This window comes from Asterias amurensis, chromosome 6 (genome assembly GCF_032118995.1).
Source record: "Asterias amurensis chromosome 6, ASM3211899v1".
NCBI classification, from domain to species: domain Eukaryota; kingdom Metazoa; phylum Echinodermata; class Asteroidea; order Forcipulatida; family Asteriidae; genus Asterias; species Asterias amurensis.
This window is the reverse complement of record NC_092653.1, coordinates 26,166,114-26,184,601: the sequence shown is the minus strand read 5'-3', so window position 1 is coordinate 26,184,601 and position 18,488 is coordinate 26,166,114. Positions and strand designations below refer to the sequence as shown.

General features: G+C 38.4%; 2 protein-coding genes across 5 annotated transcripts in view; both read right to left on the bottom strand.

Annotated features, from left to right (window-relative positions):
- LOC139938774 (E3 ubiquitin-protein ligase TRIM33-like) overlaps positions 1-17,676 on the bottom strand; it is a 34,743-nt gene extending 17,067 nt beyond the window's left edge. Inside the window, exon 1 of the mRNA XM_071934397.1 lies at positions 17,605-17,676. The gene's annotated coding sequence lies outside the window, so the exon portion shown is untranslated. The remainder of the gene's footprint in view (positions 1-17,604) is intronic.
- Positions 1-17,680, bottom strand: part of LOC139938775 (E3 ubiquitin-protein ligase TRIM33-like) — a 106,166-nt gene extending 88,486 nt beyond the window's left edge. For 2 of the 4 annotated variants that reach the window (XR_011786201.1, XR_011786202.1), the window contains exons 1-4: positions 17,472-17,677; positions 14,681-15,956; positions 10,095-10,290; positions 3,425-3,531 (exon numbers count right to left, since the gene is read on the bottom strand). Coding sequence is in view for 1 of the 4 variants with exons in the window: in XM_071934400.1 (XP_071790501.1) it covers positions 9,674-10,290; positions 14,681-15,950 (1,887 nt within the window). In the remaining 3 variants the exon portion in view is untranslated. Of the gene's footprint in view, positions 1-3,424; positions 3,532-9,673; positions 10,291-14,680; positions 15,957-17,471 lie in introns of those variants that run through there. The other 2 variants (XM_071934400.1, XM_071934399.1) reach the window with 2 other exon arrangements.
- Between the last annotated feature and the right edge of the window lie 808 nt (positions 17,681-18,488).

Genomic DNA, 18,488 nt, shown 5'->3' with positions numbered 1-18,488 from the left:
AAGTCACTTTTGCTAAGAACCCCCCAACACAACTTCCACTCACTATCAATGGTGTCCCACATCAACAAGTTGAAACCGTCAAGATCCTCGGACTGCAAGTGACCAAGAACTTGAAATGGGATACTCACGTCAAAGACATTCTTTAGAAAGCAAATGGCCGACTCCATCTCATAAAGACATTAAAACATTTCAAAATGTCATTATTTGACCTCAATACCATCTTTAAAGGTTATGTCAGACCCATTACTGAGTATGCTGCCCCTGCTTGGCACCCAGGCCTCACTTCTGGGGAAAGTGCCATGCTAGAAAAAATCCAACGTAGAGCCTGTAAGATAATGATGGGCAGAGAGTACTTGAGCTATGAAAATGCTCTTGTCCAGTGTAATCTCAATACTTTGTCAGAAAGAAGAGAACAGCTGTGTAAGGATTTCTTTCAATCGCTCGTTTCATCAGACAAGTTTAGTAGTTGGCTCCCACCAAAAAGAAAGGATGTCCACCATAGGAATCTTAGAAATCAGAATAAATTCTCTCTACCCATCTGCAAGACCAAGCGATGCCAAACAAGCCCTCTTATGTACATGACTAAGAAGTGGAATGATAGTCACTAAACCTTTTTTTTCTCTCAGTTGTGTTCCGTTATTTTTATTGATATTTCCCATTGCTTGCCCAGCATATCCAGTTTATTTTGTATCTATTTATGTTTTCGTGCCATGTTTGATTTTAATTGATTGTCTTAATCAGCTTTTTGTTTTTTGTTTACTTCAAATTGGCCTATTGTTTTGTTAGCATTTGTTTTTGTTACTCCCTACGTGAAATCTTTTGGAGGTTGATGTTTGTGTTGATATTCTTGCCATGCTTTTATTAAAAGATTGGTCTGGGGGATTGCAGTTGGAGACCGGTCCATTTTTGATTTAGGGGTAAACATTTAATTTTTCAGTGCCACTGTTTTATTTTGATGCATGAAGTGGATTGGTCCCTGACTGCGGTCCTTTCGATTGACTTTAAATCCCTCCCATTGAGAGTGAACTGTTTTCTAAATAATCTCCGTTTTAGAGTGTTATAGTTTATATGCCATTTTAATTTTGATTGTAATGTTTTACTCATATGTTTAATTAATTAATTTTAAATTACTGTTCTCCTCCCTATAGGAGTGTACAGTACTTCTCCCTCTCAGTTTTTCTGTGTAAGATTTAGGTAATTTTAAATAGAAATGTAATGTTTTACTCCAAATTTTTAACTATGTAACTGTTCATGTAATTCTGCTGCTGGCAGCGAATTGAATAGAATTTTAATAAACCATTGAATAAAAATAATAATAATAATCTCATCATTCTTAAAGACACTGGACACTATTGGTACATAGTCAGAGACCAGTCTTCTCACTTGGTGTATCCCAACATTCTTAAAGACACTGGACACTATTGGTATGATGTCAAAAACTACAGTTACAATCATCTTAAAGACACTGGACACTATTAGTACATTGTCAGAGACCACTCTCACTTGGTGTATCTCAACATTCTTAAAGACACTGGACACTATTGGTATGATGTCAAAGACTACAGTTGCAATCATCTTAAAGACACTGGACACTATTAGTACATTGTCAGAGACCACTCTCACTTGGTGTATCTCAACATTCTTAAAGACACTAGACACTATTGGTACATTGTCAAAGATCAGTCTTCTCACTTGGTGTATCTCAACTTTCTTAAAGACACTGGACACTATTGGTAATTGTCAAAGACCAGTCTTCTCACTTGGTGTATCTCAACTTTCTTAAGACAATGGACACTATTGGTACATTGTCAAAGACCAGTCTTCTCACTTGGTGTATCTCAACTTTCTTAAAGACACTGGACATTATTGGCATTTGTCAAAGACCAGTCTTCTCACTTGGTGTATCTCAACTTTCTTAAAGACACTGGACATTATTGGCAATTGTCAAAGACCAGTCTTCTCACTTGGAGTATCTCCACATTCTCAAAGACACTGGACAATATTGGTACATTTTCAAAGACCAGTCATAACTGTCAAAACGAATTGGCAGATGGGGACTGCATTTTCTTGCATTGGTAGCTAGTAATGCTAATAGGTTGAAAAAGGTCCCACTTGGATAGGGGGGACAGGTAAACTCAATCTGCTAAGCAATCTTTGGGTAGGGGACAGGTAAACTCATCTCCTAAGCAAGCTTGTGTTGGCAGACGTATAAACTCATCTGCTGAGCAAGCTTGCGTTTGGAGACAGATTAACTTATCTGCTTAGCAAGTTTGGGTAGGGGGCAGTTAAACTCATAATCTAAGCAAGATTAAGTTGACAGACAGAAAAACTTATCTGCTAAGCAAGCTTTTGGTAAGGGACAGGTAAACTCATCTGCTAAGCAATCTTGGGTAGGGGGGCAGGTAAAGTCATCTACTAAGCAAGTTGTGGGTGAGATACAGTTAACCACATCTGATAAGCAAGTTTGGGTTGACAGATAGATAAACTTATCTACTTAGCAAGTTTTTGTTGGGAGACAGGTAAACACATCTGCTAAGCAATCTTGGGTAGGGGACAAGTAAACTCATCTGCTAACTAAACATGTGTTTTTCTGGGGACAGGTAACTGCATCAGCAAATTAAGCTTTTGTTGGGGACATGTAAACTCATCTGCTAGGCAATCTTGGGATGGGGGGGGGGGGCAGTTGAACTCATCTGCTAAGCAAATTTGGGTAGGCGGACAAGTAAAATCATTTGCTATGCAAGCTTGGGTTTGGAAACAGGTAAAATTATCTGCAAAGCAAGCCTGTGTTGGGAGATAGGTAAACTCATCTGCAAAGCAAGCTTGTCAGGGGTACAGATAAACTCATCTGCTTAGCAAGCTTTTGGTGAGAGACATATAAACCAATCTGCTAAGCAAGCTTTGGTTGATATACAGATAAACTTATCTGCTAAGCAAGTTTTTGTTTAGAAACAGATAAACTCATCTGCTTAGCAAGCTTTGGTTGAAACACAGATAAACTCATCTGCTTAGCAAGCTTTGGTTGAGAGACAGGTAAACTCATCTGCTTAGCAAGCTTTGATTGAGAGACAGATAAACCCATCTGCTAAGCAAGCTTTGGTTGATATACAGATAAACTCATCTGCTTAGCAAGCTTTGGTTGAGAGACAGATAAACTCATCTGTTTAGCAAGCTTTGGTTGAGAGACAGATCTGCTAAGCAAGTTTGGTCAGGTGGACAAGTAAACTCATCTGCTCAGCAAGCTTTGGTTGGGAGACAGGTAAACTCATCTGCTCAGCAAGCTTTGGTAGAGAGACAGATCTGCTAAGCAAGTTTGGTCAGGAGGACAGGTAAACTCATCTGCTAAGCAAGTTTTGTCAGGGGGGTCGACCGGAGACGCCTGTGTATGTGAGCTGCGCGTTGTGTGAATAGGGTCTATACATACCTTAAGACTGGGTTTGCGCAGGGCTGTAGGGTCAAGCAACAACAATCAAAGTCATCCACAGAGTCCTTTCCAAGACGGGTCTTGTTGGTTCCATAAACCAGATTGAGCTGCAAGATAACGCACAAAGAATCGTCATGAAGGTGTTTACAGTTATTGAGTTTCTTGTTATTAATTATAGAACCTTGAAATATAAACAACTTATTGATTCAGAATCATCACAAAAAGACTATTGTTCTGTCCATATTGGCGTGTCATGGCCGAGCGGTTAAGAGCACCGGATTCAAGCTCTGCTGTTTGATCAGCAGAGTGTGGGCTCGAGTCCCGGTTGGTGACACTTGCTACATAAAATTGGGGAGGTAGTGCTTTCTGCTCTACCGGACAAGCTTCGGACTGATAATACCCAAGCCTACATCCGTATGGACTGTGAAAGGGGTAACCCTGTTTCAGCCCTAGGAGTAGGTGGCAACGGCCTCTGGACAAAACTAATTGTAGCCCACACCTTGAAGTGGCCTTCAGGCCTTGTGTGTCTGGCGACTTGCATACAAATTATTTTTATTTTTTTAAATATATTTAAAAAAAAAGTGCCATGAGCGCCGCTTGCGGCGAATATCAGCACTATAAAAATGTCCATTCTTTTTTTTTGTATTATTATTATTATTATTATTATTATTATTATTTTTATTATTATTATTATTGTCAAGATCAAATAATGTAGCAAGCCTATGATCAATGTCTGAAATTATGAACCTTTTAAAAATGAATTGGGGTTGAAAATAGACAAATTGAATAGAGTGGGACTTAAACCAACGACCTCCAGATTAATGTGGCGGTGCTCTACCAACTGAGCTATCTAGCCCTCTGTTGGCGGTCTTCCTATTTTATCAGTTTTTTTTTTTTTAGCGGTACCAGTCATTCCAGTTTGTATAAAATGCCGAAAGATTTGTACACAATGCACGCAGGCCAGGTTTGTACGTTTGTACATTGGAAAATACCTCTGTTGGGAGTATAAAAGTTGGGAGTATAATAAGAGACAGATATAGCAGTCATCTAAACAAGTCTCATGAGCAATAATCAACTGCAATATCAATCTAGATTTATTGGCAATGTCTAAAGTTGGGAGTATAATAAGAGACAGATATAGCATTCATCTAAACAAGTCTACATGAGCAATAATCAACTGCAATATCAATCTAGATTTATTGGCAATGTCTAAAGTTGGGAGTATAGTAAGAGACAGATATAGCATTCATCTAAACAAGTCTACATGAGCAATAATCAACTGCGATATCAATCTAGATTTATTGACAATGTCTAAAGTTGGGATTACAATAAGAGACAGATATAGCATTCATCTAAACAAGTCTACATAAGCAATAATCAACTGCAATATCAATCTAGATTTATTGGCAATGTCTAAAGTTGGGAGTATAATAAGAGACAGTTAAAGAATTCATCTAAACAAGTCTACATGAGCAATAATCAACTGAAATATCAATCTAGATTTATTGACAATGTCTAAAGTTGGGATTACAATAAGAGACAGATATAGCATTCATCTAAACAAGTCTACATGAGCAATAATCAACTGCAATATCAATCTAGATTTATTGACAATGTCTAAAGTTGGGATTACAATAAGAGACAGATATAGCATTCATCCAAACAAGTCTACATGAGCAATAATCAACTGCAATATCAATCTAGATTTATTGGCAATGTCTAAAGTTGGGAGTATAATAAGAGACAGATATAGCATTCATCTAAACAAGTCTACATGAGCAATAATCAACTGCAATATCAATCTAGATTTATTGGCAATGTCTAAAGGTCGGAGTATAGTAAGAGACAGATATAGCATTCATCTAAACAAGTCTTCATGAGCAATAATCAACTGCGATATCAATCTAGATTTATTGACAATGTCTAAAGTTGGGATTACAATAAGAGACAGATATAGCATTCATCTAAACAAGTCTACATAAGCAATAATCAACTGCAATATCAATCTAGATTTATTGGCAATGTCTAAAGTTGGGAGTATAATAAGAGACAGTTAAAGAATTCATCTAAACAAGTCTACATGAGCAATAATCAACTGAAATATCAATCTAGATTTATTGACAATGTCTAAAGTTGGGATTACAATAAGAGACAGATATAGCATTCATCTAAACAAGTCTACATGAGCAATAATCAACTGCAATATCAATCTAGATTTATTGACAATGTCTAAAGTTGGGATTACAATAAGAGACAGATATAGCATTCATCCAAACAAGTCTACATGAGCAATAATCAACTGCAATATCAATCTAGATTTATTGGCAATGTCTAAAGTTGGGAGTATAATAAGAGACAGTTGTAGCATTCATCCAAAAAAGTCTACATGAGCAATAATCAACTGCAATATCAATCTAGATTTATTGACAATGTCTAAAGTTGGGATTACAATAAGAGACAGATATAGCATTCAACCAAACAAGTCTACATGAGCAATAATCAACTGCAATGTCAAATCTACAATTCAACTACTTTACAGCTAGTCAGTCTGTGCAAAAAATGGATGGAATAAGACAAAATGAGTTTGGGTAAAAACGCAAATTATTAAAATGATTTACTTTACAGAACAATTAATGATTTTAAATGGACAAAATGATTTCTGTTGCAAGATTCTCCTGCTGTCGATTTCACCAAACTCGTTCTAACTTAGGATTAATCTAACCCCTCAGAATGAGTTATGTTCCGTATCTAAAGACATAAGAACGCATTGAACCCATCTTAAGTTAGGACAACTCGTCCTAACTCGAATTAGGATTAATCTAACCCCTCAAAACGAGTTATGTTCCGTATCTAAAGACATAAGAGCGCATTGAACCCATCCTAAGTTAGAATAACTCGTCCTAACTCGAATTAGGATTAATCTAACCCCTCAGAATGAGTTATGTTCTGTATCCAAAGACATAAGAACGCATTGAACCCATCCTAAGTTAGGACAACTCGTCCTAACTCAAATTAGGATTAATCTAACCCCTCAGAATGAGTTATGTTCCGTATCCAAAGACATATTAAGACCGCATTCAACCCATCCTAAGTTAGGACAACTCGTCCTAACTCGAATTAGGATTAATCTAACCTCTCAGAATGAGTTATGTTCCGTATCCAAAGACATAATAAGAACGCATTGAACCCATCCTAAGTTAGGACAACTCATCCTAACTCCAATTAGGATTAATCTAACCCCTCAGAACGAGTTATGTTCCGTATCTAAAAACATAAGAACGCATTGAACCCATCCTAAGTTAGGACAACTCGTCCTAACTCGAACTAGGATTAATCTAACCCCTCAGAACGAGTTATGTTCCGTATCTAAAGACATAAGAACGCATTGAACCCATCCTAAGTTAGGACAACTCGTCCTAACTCGAATTAGGATTAATCTAACCCCTCAGAACGAGTTATGTTCCGTATCTAAAGACATAAGAACGCATTGAACCCATCCTAAGTTAGGACAACTCGCCCTAACTCGAATCAGGATTAATCTAACCCCTCAGAATGAGTTATGTTCCGTATCCAAAGACATAAGAACGCATTGAACCCATCCTAAGTTAGGACAACTCATCCTAACTCGAATTAGGATTAATCTAACCCCTCAGAACGAGTTATGTTCCGTATCTAAAGACATAAGAACGCATTGAACCCATCCTAAGTTAGGACAACTCGTCCTAACTCGAATTAGGATTAATCTAACCCCTCAGATGAGTTATGTTCCGTATCCAAAGACATAAGAATGCATTGAACCCATCCTAAGTTAGGACAACTCGCCCTAACTCGAATTAGGATTAATCTAACCCCTCAGAATGAGTTATGTTCCGTATCTAAAGACATAATAATGCATTGAACCCATCCTAAGTTAGGACAACTTGTCCTAACTCGAATTAGGATTAATCTAACCCCTCAGAATGAGTTATGTTCCGTATCTAAAGACATAAGAATGCATTGAACCCATCCTAAGTTAGGACAACTCCTCCTAACTCGAAATAAGATTAATCCTAGCGTTTCTTGAAATTGGCTGCTGAATCCCTCCCAAAATACAAAAAAGAACGTTCAGGCCCAGATTGAAAGGAACATTACAGAATTGGTTTTTGCTAACAAACAGTTGCTGGCAGTTTAAGCACTTTATGTAATCCACCATATACATCAACAGACAAACCTGTAGAAGTTTGAGATCAATCAGCCATTTTGGTTGTGAGAAATAGTGAACAAATTGTAACATATTTTGCATGACAATGATGCGAAACAAAAGTGAATTAAAAGCTCACTGAGTGATAAACTCCAAACGCGAGATAAATTTTATTTATTTCTCATCAAATATGACATTTCAGACAGAAATGTTTCAAGAGATGTTTTCTGCCATCATCATCATTAGATCGTGAATCTGTAATCTGAGACAGGTTTTTTTTTCTTACCAATTCTGTCATGTTCCTTTAAAGGCACTGGACACTGTTGGTAATTACTCAAAATATCTGGTGGCTCAAAAACTTACTTGGTAATGAGCATTGGAGAGCTGTTGATAGTATACAAAAATTGACTGCTTCGAGTGCTATGGTTAAAACTATGACTCCCGAGGTGATCCCCGGAGCGTTCTATTTTCCCGAGTCAAAGCCGAGGGAAAATAGAACGCTCCGGGGATCACCGAGGTAGTCATAGTTGTAGCCTTGGGAAAATAGAACGCTTCGGGGATCACCTCGGGAGTCATAGTTTTAACCATTGCACGAAAAAAGCAGTCAATATTTGTTTTATAACAGCCCAAACATTTCTACATACTGTACTATTATTATTAAGTTACAGACCTGATAGCTACAATCCACGGACGACGCGAATACAGATTGCAAAAACTTTTACTGTGCTGCATGTAGTGTCATGTAATCCGAAATGGTTACAGACTTTTAATTTATCCTCCTCGTACACGCAACAGACGTCTGGGTACTGCATGCCGTGTGATAGTCTTCGGACTAGCGCATGGCAAACCGATGCACTATCACATGGCAAACCGATGCACTATCACACGGCCGTCGTCTAGTAAAACTAAGACATATCATGTGACCTGCTCTAAACCAATGAAAAGGCAGAATATTGGTAAGGGATGTTATAATACAAAACATTGTCAGAAACGGCTCCCTCTGAAAGAACGTAGTTTTTGAGAATGAAGTATTTTCTCACTAAAATACTTGAATTGAATTTGAAGCGTCAATTGAGGTATCCAATTCAAGCATCTGAAAGCACACAACTTGTGTAACAAGGGTGTTTTTACTTCAATTATTCTCTCCCAACTTTAACGAACAACCGAGCTCAAATTTCCACAGGTTTTATGTTTAGATACACCAAGTGAGAAGACTGGTATTTGACAATTATCAAAGGTGTCCAGTGTCTTGACATGTGATGATAACAATAAAATATACATGTCACATTCTTTTGAATGTTAAGGCATTTTCATACATTGCTTACAACTTTTCTAATAATAAACATAATCTAATTATGGCAAAATATACAATAGTTAGTTTTATTACATTTTGATGAGTAATGATTTTCAAAGCAACCCTTTGCATGCAATGTTAAACTTCATAGATTGCTTCCCTTATCAAAAGGAAAAGGTTGCACTACTAAATGAACAGCCCCATAATGGAATAATCAACCCTTTGCATGCAATGTTAAACTTCATAGATTGTTTCTCTGATCAAAATGAAAAGGTTGCAATACAAATGAACAACCCCATAATGTAATAATCAACCCTTTGCATGCAATGTTAAACTTCATAGAATGCTTCTCTTATCAAAAGGAAAAGGTTGCACTACTTAATGAACAACCCCATAATGTAATAATCAACCCTTTGCATGCTACTATTTCTTGCAAATACTATTTTCTGCTTTTATTTCTTGCAAATACTATTTTCTGCCCGATGGAGTGTTTTTCAGAAACTCCTTAAAATAAACAAGCCTGTACTCGAGATAGTTTTTCTCCAAACATTATTTGACTGCAAAATGCAAAATGAGTCAACAATGTAAAGAATTGCAACCAGGTATTACAGACAGAATTAATCAACTCAATGTCATCATATTGAGAACTAAAATTAAGTGGTTATTTGAACTTTTCAGTTTGCACAACTTTGTGATTTAATTTGATTGACATAATTTGGTGGTCAGTTCAATCCATGAGACAGTATTTGACCAGTATCATCATTATTAGATATCATTACACCTTGTTATAAATCTTCACTGAATTCCAATCTGCCACTGCAAGCTGCTGACCATCTGATGTCAATGAGATTCCACGTGGGTCGTACAGACCCTGAGCAATACAGCTGAGAAATCTACCCTGAGTGTCATACTGATGAATATGACCAGTGTTGTAATCATCATTCCACACTGCAATGTAGATAGCTGAGCTGTCACAGCATACACCTCTGCAGGATTTAACTGGTTGACTATTGATCTTTGGATTGATGCTGAATAGTGTAGTACCAGTGATGTCAACAATGTCTACTTGTTGTCTGTTCCCACCACTGACTACAACTCTGTCCTTGCTGTCAATGGCCAAGAAGTGAGGTTCAGTCTGAACTGAAACAGTGTCAATGAGTGAACCATCACTGGATCTGTGTTTAGTTATAACTGACCTCTTCACATCCCCGACCATGATTGTATCCTTTATGACTGCTACACTGAAGAGGTCTACTGATGTCTTGTCCATTTCACTATGAGGCACTGTGTGGAATTCAAACATCTTGTTGCCATTCCTATTGTACATCTTGACTGAGTTGGTCTTATCTACAATCACTAACTGATTCTGGAATGCAGCAACAGCCAGAGGGCCTGGAAAACAGATAAACAAACGGATAGAACCCAATATAATGAATGAATATTCATTTGCCAAAAAAACTTACAATAATTTGATTTTTGTAAAAATAAGAAAGAGATCATTTTTTAATTGAATGTTTCCTGTGTTGTAAAAGCTCTTTGTATGTTAGTGAGGTGGATTAAGGACAAAAAACACGAAGATCGTGACACGGCGGACAAAAGCACCAAATTTTCACCAAAGTATCAGTTTGACCCGTAGATTTCAAAAAAGTCATGCTCCAAAAAATCTGAGCATGGGATGACCTTGAATTACGTCATTATGACGTCATCACGTCTTCTAATGTAATAAAGCCAAAGCAAATACCATGGTTGGATTGCTACATGCCAAAATTATGTTTCTGAGGCCTAGGAATTTAATGAGGGTGGTATTAGTTTGTAACAAATTAATATCCTTTATGGTGACTAAAAATTGCAATGACCTTGACCTTATTATGACGTAATATATTCACTATCAGCGACGTCCCAGAGCAAGATCCAATCTTCATCCTCGGGGATCTGAACGCCAGTGTTGGTGCCGATCAAAAATCCTGGTCTTCCTGAATGGGACAGTTTCGCATCGGAAAGTTATAAATGAAAACGGTCAACGTCTTCTTGAGTTCCGCTGTACAACAATCTCTGCATCACTAACACTTTCTTCAACACAAAGCCCAACACAAGGTATCCTGGAGACAGCCTATAGATCAAAGCATTGGCACCAACCTGAACTCGTGCTCACGAGACGTAGGGACCTGGGCAGCGTCAAGATAACCCGTAGCTACCAAAGTGCAGACTGTGATACAGACCACTCCCTTGTGTGCAACAAAGTAAAGCTTCAACCAAGGATAGTTCACAGTTCCAAGAAGGCAGGGCAGCCTCGCATTGACACGAACAAGACTCACAACCCAGAGATGGTGGAAGCGTTTGTCCAGGTCCAAAAAGATGTCTTGCCAAGAGTACCCAATTTCGACGTCAGCAGAAGATGGGAACACCTCAGGGATGCTGTCTACAATGCCACTAATTCGGCAAGAGGCTAATCAAGTCACCCGATTGGTTCGAGGCTCATGCTGATTAGATGTCAACTCTCATAGAAAATAAGAGACGCGCTCTCTCAGCATACAAACACTCACATTCTGTGAGAAACTTGCAGGCACCAAGGACCATGTGAAACCGAGTCCAGCAAACCGCAAGGCGATGCGCTAATTGACTTCTGGGCCCAACTTTGAGGGAATAAATTAAGCAGGCCACCTGAAGATGACCACTCGTCTGAAGTCAGTTACCGGTAAGGTCCTAAGGGACCCTGTGAAGCAGATGGATCATTTGGTGGAGCACTACTCGGAGCTGTATTCCAGAGAGAACATTGTCAACACAGAAGTTCTGAACAACAAAGATTGCCTGTGTATCATGGACGAACTGGACAGTGAACCAAAACTAGAAGAACTTGGCAAAGCACTAGATACACTCTCCCCGCGAAAAGCTTCAGGAAAAGATGGCATCCCCGAAGTCCTCAAGTGCGTAAAAGGAATCCTCATCAAGGATTTGCATGAGATAATTTGCCAGTGCTGCACAGAAGGTACAGTGCCACATGAGAGACGCCAACATTGTCACTATCTACAAAAACAAAGGTGACAGGAGCGATTGCAACAGCTATCTTACCATCTCTTTTCTTAGCATTGTGGGGAAACTCTTTGCTTGAGTTGTCCTAAAGAGACTTTGAATTCTTGGTGAAAGAGTCTACCCAGAGTCTCAGTGTGGTTTCAAGCCAAACTGTAGACCATTGACATGATATTCTCCATAAGACATTTGCAAGAAAAGTGTAGGGAGTAGGGAAAGCCACTCTACATCGCCTTATAGACCTCACCAAGGACTTTGACCTCGTGAGCAGAGACAGCCTTATTTAGATCTTGGCCAAGACTGGTTGCCCTCCTGTTCTGCATGCTTTGCATTGATAAGTCCTTTCAAGAGAACTTTAAGGGGTCCATAGTTTCAGTGGCTCAACATCTGAACCCTTCGACCTCTGCAACAGTGTAAAGCAGGGCTGTGTCTGGCTCCAACCCTTTTTGCCATTTTCTTCTATGTTCTACCCAAGCATGCTTTTGGGTCAGCCACAGAGGGCATCTACCTTCGTATGAACTCGGATGGAATCCCCTTCGACCTTCCAAGACTCGGAGCAAAGACCAGAGTCCAAACGAGATGCCTTAGAGATTTCCTGTTTGCAGACGACACAGCCATCACTACACACACACCAGATGACCTGCAGCAGCTCATGGATCGATGCAGCTTGCAAAGACTTTGGACTTACCATCAGTTTAACAAAAACGCAGGTAACCAGGATGTTGATGAACCAATGTCTACCAGCATCGCCAACCATGAGCTTAAAGCTGTCCATTAGTTTGTGTATCATGTCTCAACCATCTCCGACAATCTCTCGCTTGAAGTAGAACTCAACAGGCGTAAAGGAAAGGCTGCCACAAAACTCTCCACGCTTTACAAAGAGAGTATGATGCAACAAAAAGCTTTCAGAGCATACCAAAGTCCAGGCCTACAAGGCTTGTTTGGTGAAAACGCTCCTCTATGGCAGTGAACCCCGTACCCTAGGCTCCTGTCAAGAGCATATAGACTCGATGCCTTCCGCATCCTCTGCATCCCCTTGAGAGACCACATACCAATAGCACATTGCTTGATAGAGCGGCAAGTAGAGACGCATGCCTTGGCTGGGACATGTCACCAAGTAGAGGACGGACGTATCCCAAAAGACCTCCTGTATGGAGAGCTGGCATCAAGGAAGAGGCCGTTCGGAAGACCCAAGCTCCGCTACAAAGACACTTCCAAGTGTGACCTCAAGTCCCTTGCCACCAATACAACCACCTGGGAAGCAGCCACTGCAGACCGATATACCCGGAAGCAGGAGGTGCAGAGAGTTATTTCCAAGTTCGAGGAAGCCCTTTCGCAACGAACAGATGAGGGATGACTCCCAAGGAAGGTCCAGCCCTAAGCAGTTAGAACAGCTTCATATTTCACCTGCAGTTATACTGCGGCAGAGACTGTCATTCCGGCATTGGACTCTACAGCCACACCATACCCTACTCCCTAGTCGACATTCAACGGCACAACTCCATGGTTCTCAAGGATTGACGGATGCCTACTACTATTAATACAAAAAACTTAATTTTTGACCCTATGTGAGACTTTTTTGCAACCTTTCCTGTGAAGTTTCCCATATGCGCTATTCAACATAATTAATCTCCCCTAAAACCTATATCCGGTAAGATTCATTGTGTTTCATTGTCTCAATGTGTTTTGTTTTGGTTGATAGTATTGTTTATATCATAATGACGTCACGGTATCTTATAGATCAGTGCCATGGTAATTGTACCATATGAACACAAAAAGATTAGCATTTTGGCGAAACCACATGACATTAATTTTGTCTTCAAACTTTGTGTTATTTGTGTAGTGTTGATGATGATGATGTCATAATTACATCAATATACTCACCATAAAGGAAATTATTTTTTACAAACTAATACCACCCTTATTGAATTCCTTGACCAGAAACATAATTTTGGCAAGTAGAAATCTCATTCCATGGCATTTTCCTATGCTTTATTACATAAAAAGAGGTTATGACGCCATAATGACGTAATTCAAGGTGATGCCATTCTCAGATTTTTTGGAGCATGACTTTTTTGAAATCTGTGGGTCAAACTGATACTTTGGTGAAAAAATGGTGCTTTTGTCCGCCGTGTCACGATTTTTTCCTTAATCCACCTCACTATGTTGCTTCCAATTCACAATCATACATGTAACAACGACATGTAACAATGACATGTAACAATGACATACAGTAGAATAATAAACAACAATTTGTTCATACTATAATCAAGAAAAATGATATTGGGTTCATCCTTTATAGCAATTCTTTTCTGATTTTACCAAAGTTACGTTACTTATTCATATTTGATTAATTTGGTACTAAAATTCTTTTGTTGGTGTCGATTAAAGGAATGTCAATTATTAAGAATGACTGCAGCAGAGTGGATTTAGTGATCATGCAGCGGATGCATGTAGTCCTAGTCTACAAGGTACAGTGAAATAGCAAGAACCATTCAATTTCATGACATACAGTTTGACTACCATGGAAACCTTGTATTGATCACAACCAATGCTGTGATGTTTGAACATTTTAATGATTGACTTGAGTTGAGAAAAGCAAACAATGTTTGATAAATAGTTCTCAGATTTGATTATGGTATTGGATTGGAATAAATCATTGAAAACTGATAACCAATCAAGAGTACCTTTTGCAAAGTGTTATCTGAGATTTACAACAATATACCTCTGACTAAAAGAATTGTAGGGAACTTACAGCTTGAAAATGTGATAGATTTCTTCTTGTGTCCCTTCGTGTCGTAGATTACAACGCTTCTATTCCGTAAGTTTGCCACTGCCATCTCATCCCCAGGTACAGAGGCATCAATATCCACAGCCCATTTGAATCCAGAATTATTCAAACAAAGCTCCCACCTTGGCTCCTTCGTAATCAGATTACCCAGGGAGATGTCAAAAACCCCTGGATTGAATCTCAGATGGTCGAGGGTTGAATCTATCTTGGGTTGATTTTGATCTATGAGTCCCTTCAAGTCCTTACTGATTGTTGGATAGCTTGCAAGGAAGTCAGGCACTGATGAATTCTTGCTGACATCTTTGGCGCTCTGCAATGATTGCTGTATTTGATGCAAGTTTACACTCACTGCTTGCTCAAATTCCTCCAATTTCCTGTTCTGATCTTTAAGGATGGTTTGTATTTCATCCATGATGCGACTCTCTTGAGCCGTTACCTCAGCCCTGATCTCGTCCGCTCTGTTCTTCACCTCTGCCATGGTTCTCTTAACTGCAATGTTTAGGTTGTCTTTCATTGTGGAGGCAGTTGCTTGAGATTGATCAAGGTTCTTCAGGGTTTCTTCAAGGGGAGTAAAGAGTTGAGCCAATGTCTGTTTGTATGTGGATGAGGCTTGGTTGCATTCAATATACTCATGTTGTGGTTTACAGTGATCTATGACAGTGCAATCTCTACAAATCATCACATCACATGTTGTACAGTAGAACCTCATCACTTCACCTTCATGAGTTTGGCATTCTGGATGACGTTTGGGTTTTGTCGTTTTCATTGCAGTTTTCCCATCTCTAACATCTTTCAAAGTAGCTACTGTATGGCTTAACAACAAGGGAATTTTCTTGTGCATTTTGTAGCAGTTTGCACAAATAAACATGGGGCAGTCAAAACAGAAATGTGTTGCCTTGTGTTTTTCCTCACATAAATTACAGACCAACTTGCTGTGTTCAAGTGAACTGACCTGCTCCAGTTGACTTGCAAGACCAGTTAAAATGAAGTTACTTTTGAAATCTTCAACACCCGTCTCAGGAAGTTGTGTCTCCTTTCGACACAAAGGACAAATTAGCATCTTTGCATCTTTGTAGTTGGTAGTGTGATATTCAAGTAAACAGTGTTTACAGAAGCTGTGAAGACAGTCTAGTAGTTTGGGTTCCGTGTACTCCTCGTGACAAATACTGCACTCCAGATAATCCTTTCGGATTTTCTCTAGAGCTGAACCTTGTGCTGGTTTAGAAAATGCCATTTTGATCTGAATAAAAAAAAAATAACAAACTCATTAATCAAACATTATAAACCACAAGGGAAACTGACCGGATAAATTTTAATTGATTTGGTTTTAAACAAACATTATCACTAGAGTGGGACTCGAACCATGGACCTCCAGATTAACATGGCAGTGCTCTGTATACCAACTGAGCTATCTAGCCAACATAGAGAGACTGACAACACAGGGCTAGATAATAATTTGGGGTGCTAATCATCCTTACTGTCAGCTATTGTTAAAACATTCTAAGTGAACATGAAGATTTCTTTGATGTAGCAATTTTCAATCAGCTTTGAAACAACCATAAGCATCTATTTAGTCAGTTTACAAATAGTTTAATACCAATGGGATTTGGGACTCATTGGTTCAGCACTGAATATTGGGGTCGCCAAATATAATAATATGAACTAGTGAAATTGAGTCTTTCTGATTAAATAGTTGTGAACACTAAAGTGCAAGCATTTACAATATTCTTGAATTTTGCTGGAAATAAGCAGAACTGAAAATAATTTGTTTGTGATTTATTTTCTTCTAATTTCTCAGAAACTACAAATTCTCAGCAAGAACTATTTTAAGGGGAGCTTTCTACCATCATTATCTTTAAACCGTGTAAGTTTAATGTAGATCTGTGGACATTGTGTCGTTGGACCTACAACAAGTACACAGAACCTTTAAGACCCCAGATATGCAAAGAATGACCTAAACACTAATTGGCATGTTACTATGGCAACAGACAATATATTGATTTTCAAAGTCTATACACCTCTCTTAATATTTATGCATGAGGTACGTCACAATGCTAACTCAAAACAAGGCTATGGGCGCAGCCACTGCAAGTGATGGGGGAAGTGCACCCATAGCCTCATTTTGGGTAAGAATTATGACGTCATGCATTAAGTATTAAGAGAGGCGTATTGGTTGAGTCGCATCCCAAGTCCTTTAAATAAACAAAGAAAAAAAATGTCTGAAGTAGGGCCTATTAATGCCAAAGATGTCAAACAAGTTTTGATCATCACTACCTTTAAGATTGATAATCAAACAATACCTTCCCTTAAAGGTAAAAACATGAATGATAAATGAGACAAGTCCTTTGCATGGGAAATTAATGTTGATTATTTAATTATTGGGATATCGTCTCTTTTTGTTCATAACACTGAATTCAAGTCTTAGAAAATGTTGCAACCAATTGAGAAGAATGACCCTTAATAACCAGCCATTACTTCTATTGCATTGAATGGTAAATTCATTCTAATCTGAGTCAATCATGGAACTAGGAAACAGATTTCTACCCTGAATGATTTGATGAACCATGCAGTCGTGTTAATTGTACAAAACTTGTAATGTAAACCAAAGATAAAATCATTATCATCTAGACTGCAAATTACAAACAAATTATACACTGCACAAATTAAGTGGTATTTGTATACAATCTTAGGCCTGTTTTAAATAAGCTGCCAGAGTATTTTAGCAAAGTTGAATCAGTTTGTGATCTGTACTCACCTAAGCACATAGTTCCGTTGGAAAAGATGTCCATACGTCTGCAATCTTGTCAGGATGTTCACTAAGTTTACAACAGTCTTATTTCCTGGTAGAATGCAGGGTTATGTCGCAACAAATACAGTCACAAAAACACCACCAACAAATACAGTCACAAAAACATCTACGTAGCGAATTTGTACTAGGGTGTGTCCACAGTTGCTGGATTAATATACATGTACAACGTACAATGTACTGCAGTACTGTATGTTGACAATGAACTTCAGTGTCAAAGGTCATGGAGCTAGCGATACTGCACGGCTGTTTGATGTCTGGGCTGTTTTAACAATGAACTTGTACATGGTGTTAACAACTCCATGAGTGAGCAACAATAAATTTGTAAAGAGTGCTATAAAAATAAGGTTATTTAATTACTATGAAAAGGTCTGAGCTATAGCAGCTATGGGAAATATATATATTTTATTTTATTCTGTCACATCACTTTTTTTCCAACCCCACTTTTAAACTATCAGATTAAACCTATGACTTTTTAAAACATCATTTTGTGATGAAATCACAGCAATTGAAATAATAATGTTCAGAGTTTTTCCTTGCCAAAATGGAGGCACAAAATTCATTTTATGCTTAAAAGACAGTGTACACTATTATATTGTTAATTGTCAAAGACCAGTCTTCTCACTCAGTGTATCTCAACATACATGTATGCATAAAATAACCATCCTGTGAAAATTTGAGCTCGATCGTCGTCGGAGTTGCGTGATAACTTTGAAAGAAAAAAACACCCTTGTCACACGAAGTTGTGTGCTTTCAGATGCTTGATTTCGAAACCTCAAATTCTAAACTTGAGGTCTCGAAATCAAATTCGTAGAAATTTACTTCTTTCTCCAAAACCACTCCACTTCAGAGGGAGCCGTTTCTCACAATGTTTTATACTATCGACCTCTCCCCATTACTCGTTACCAAGTAAGGTTTTATGCCAATAATTTATTTCACTAATTACCAATAGTGTCCACTGCCTTC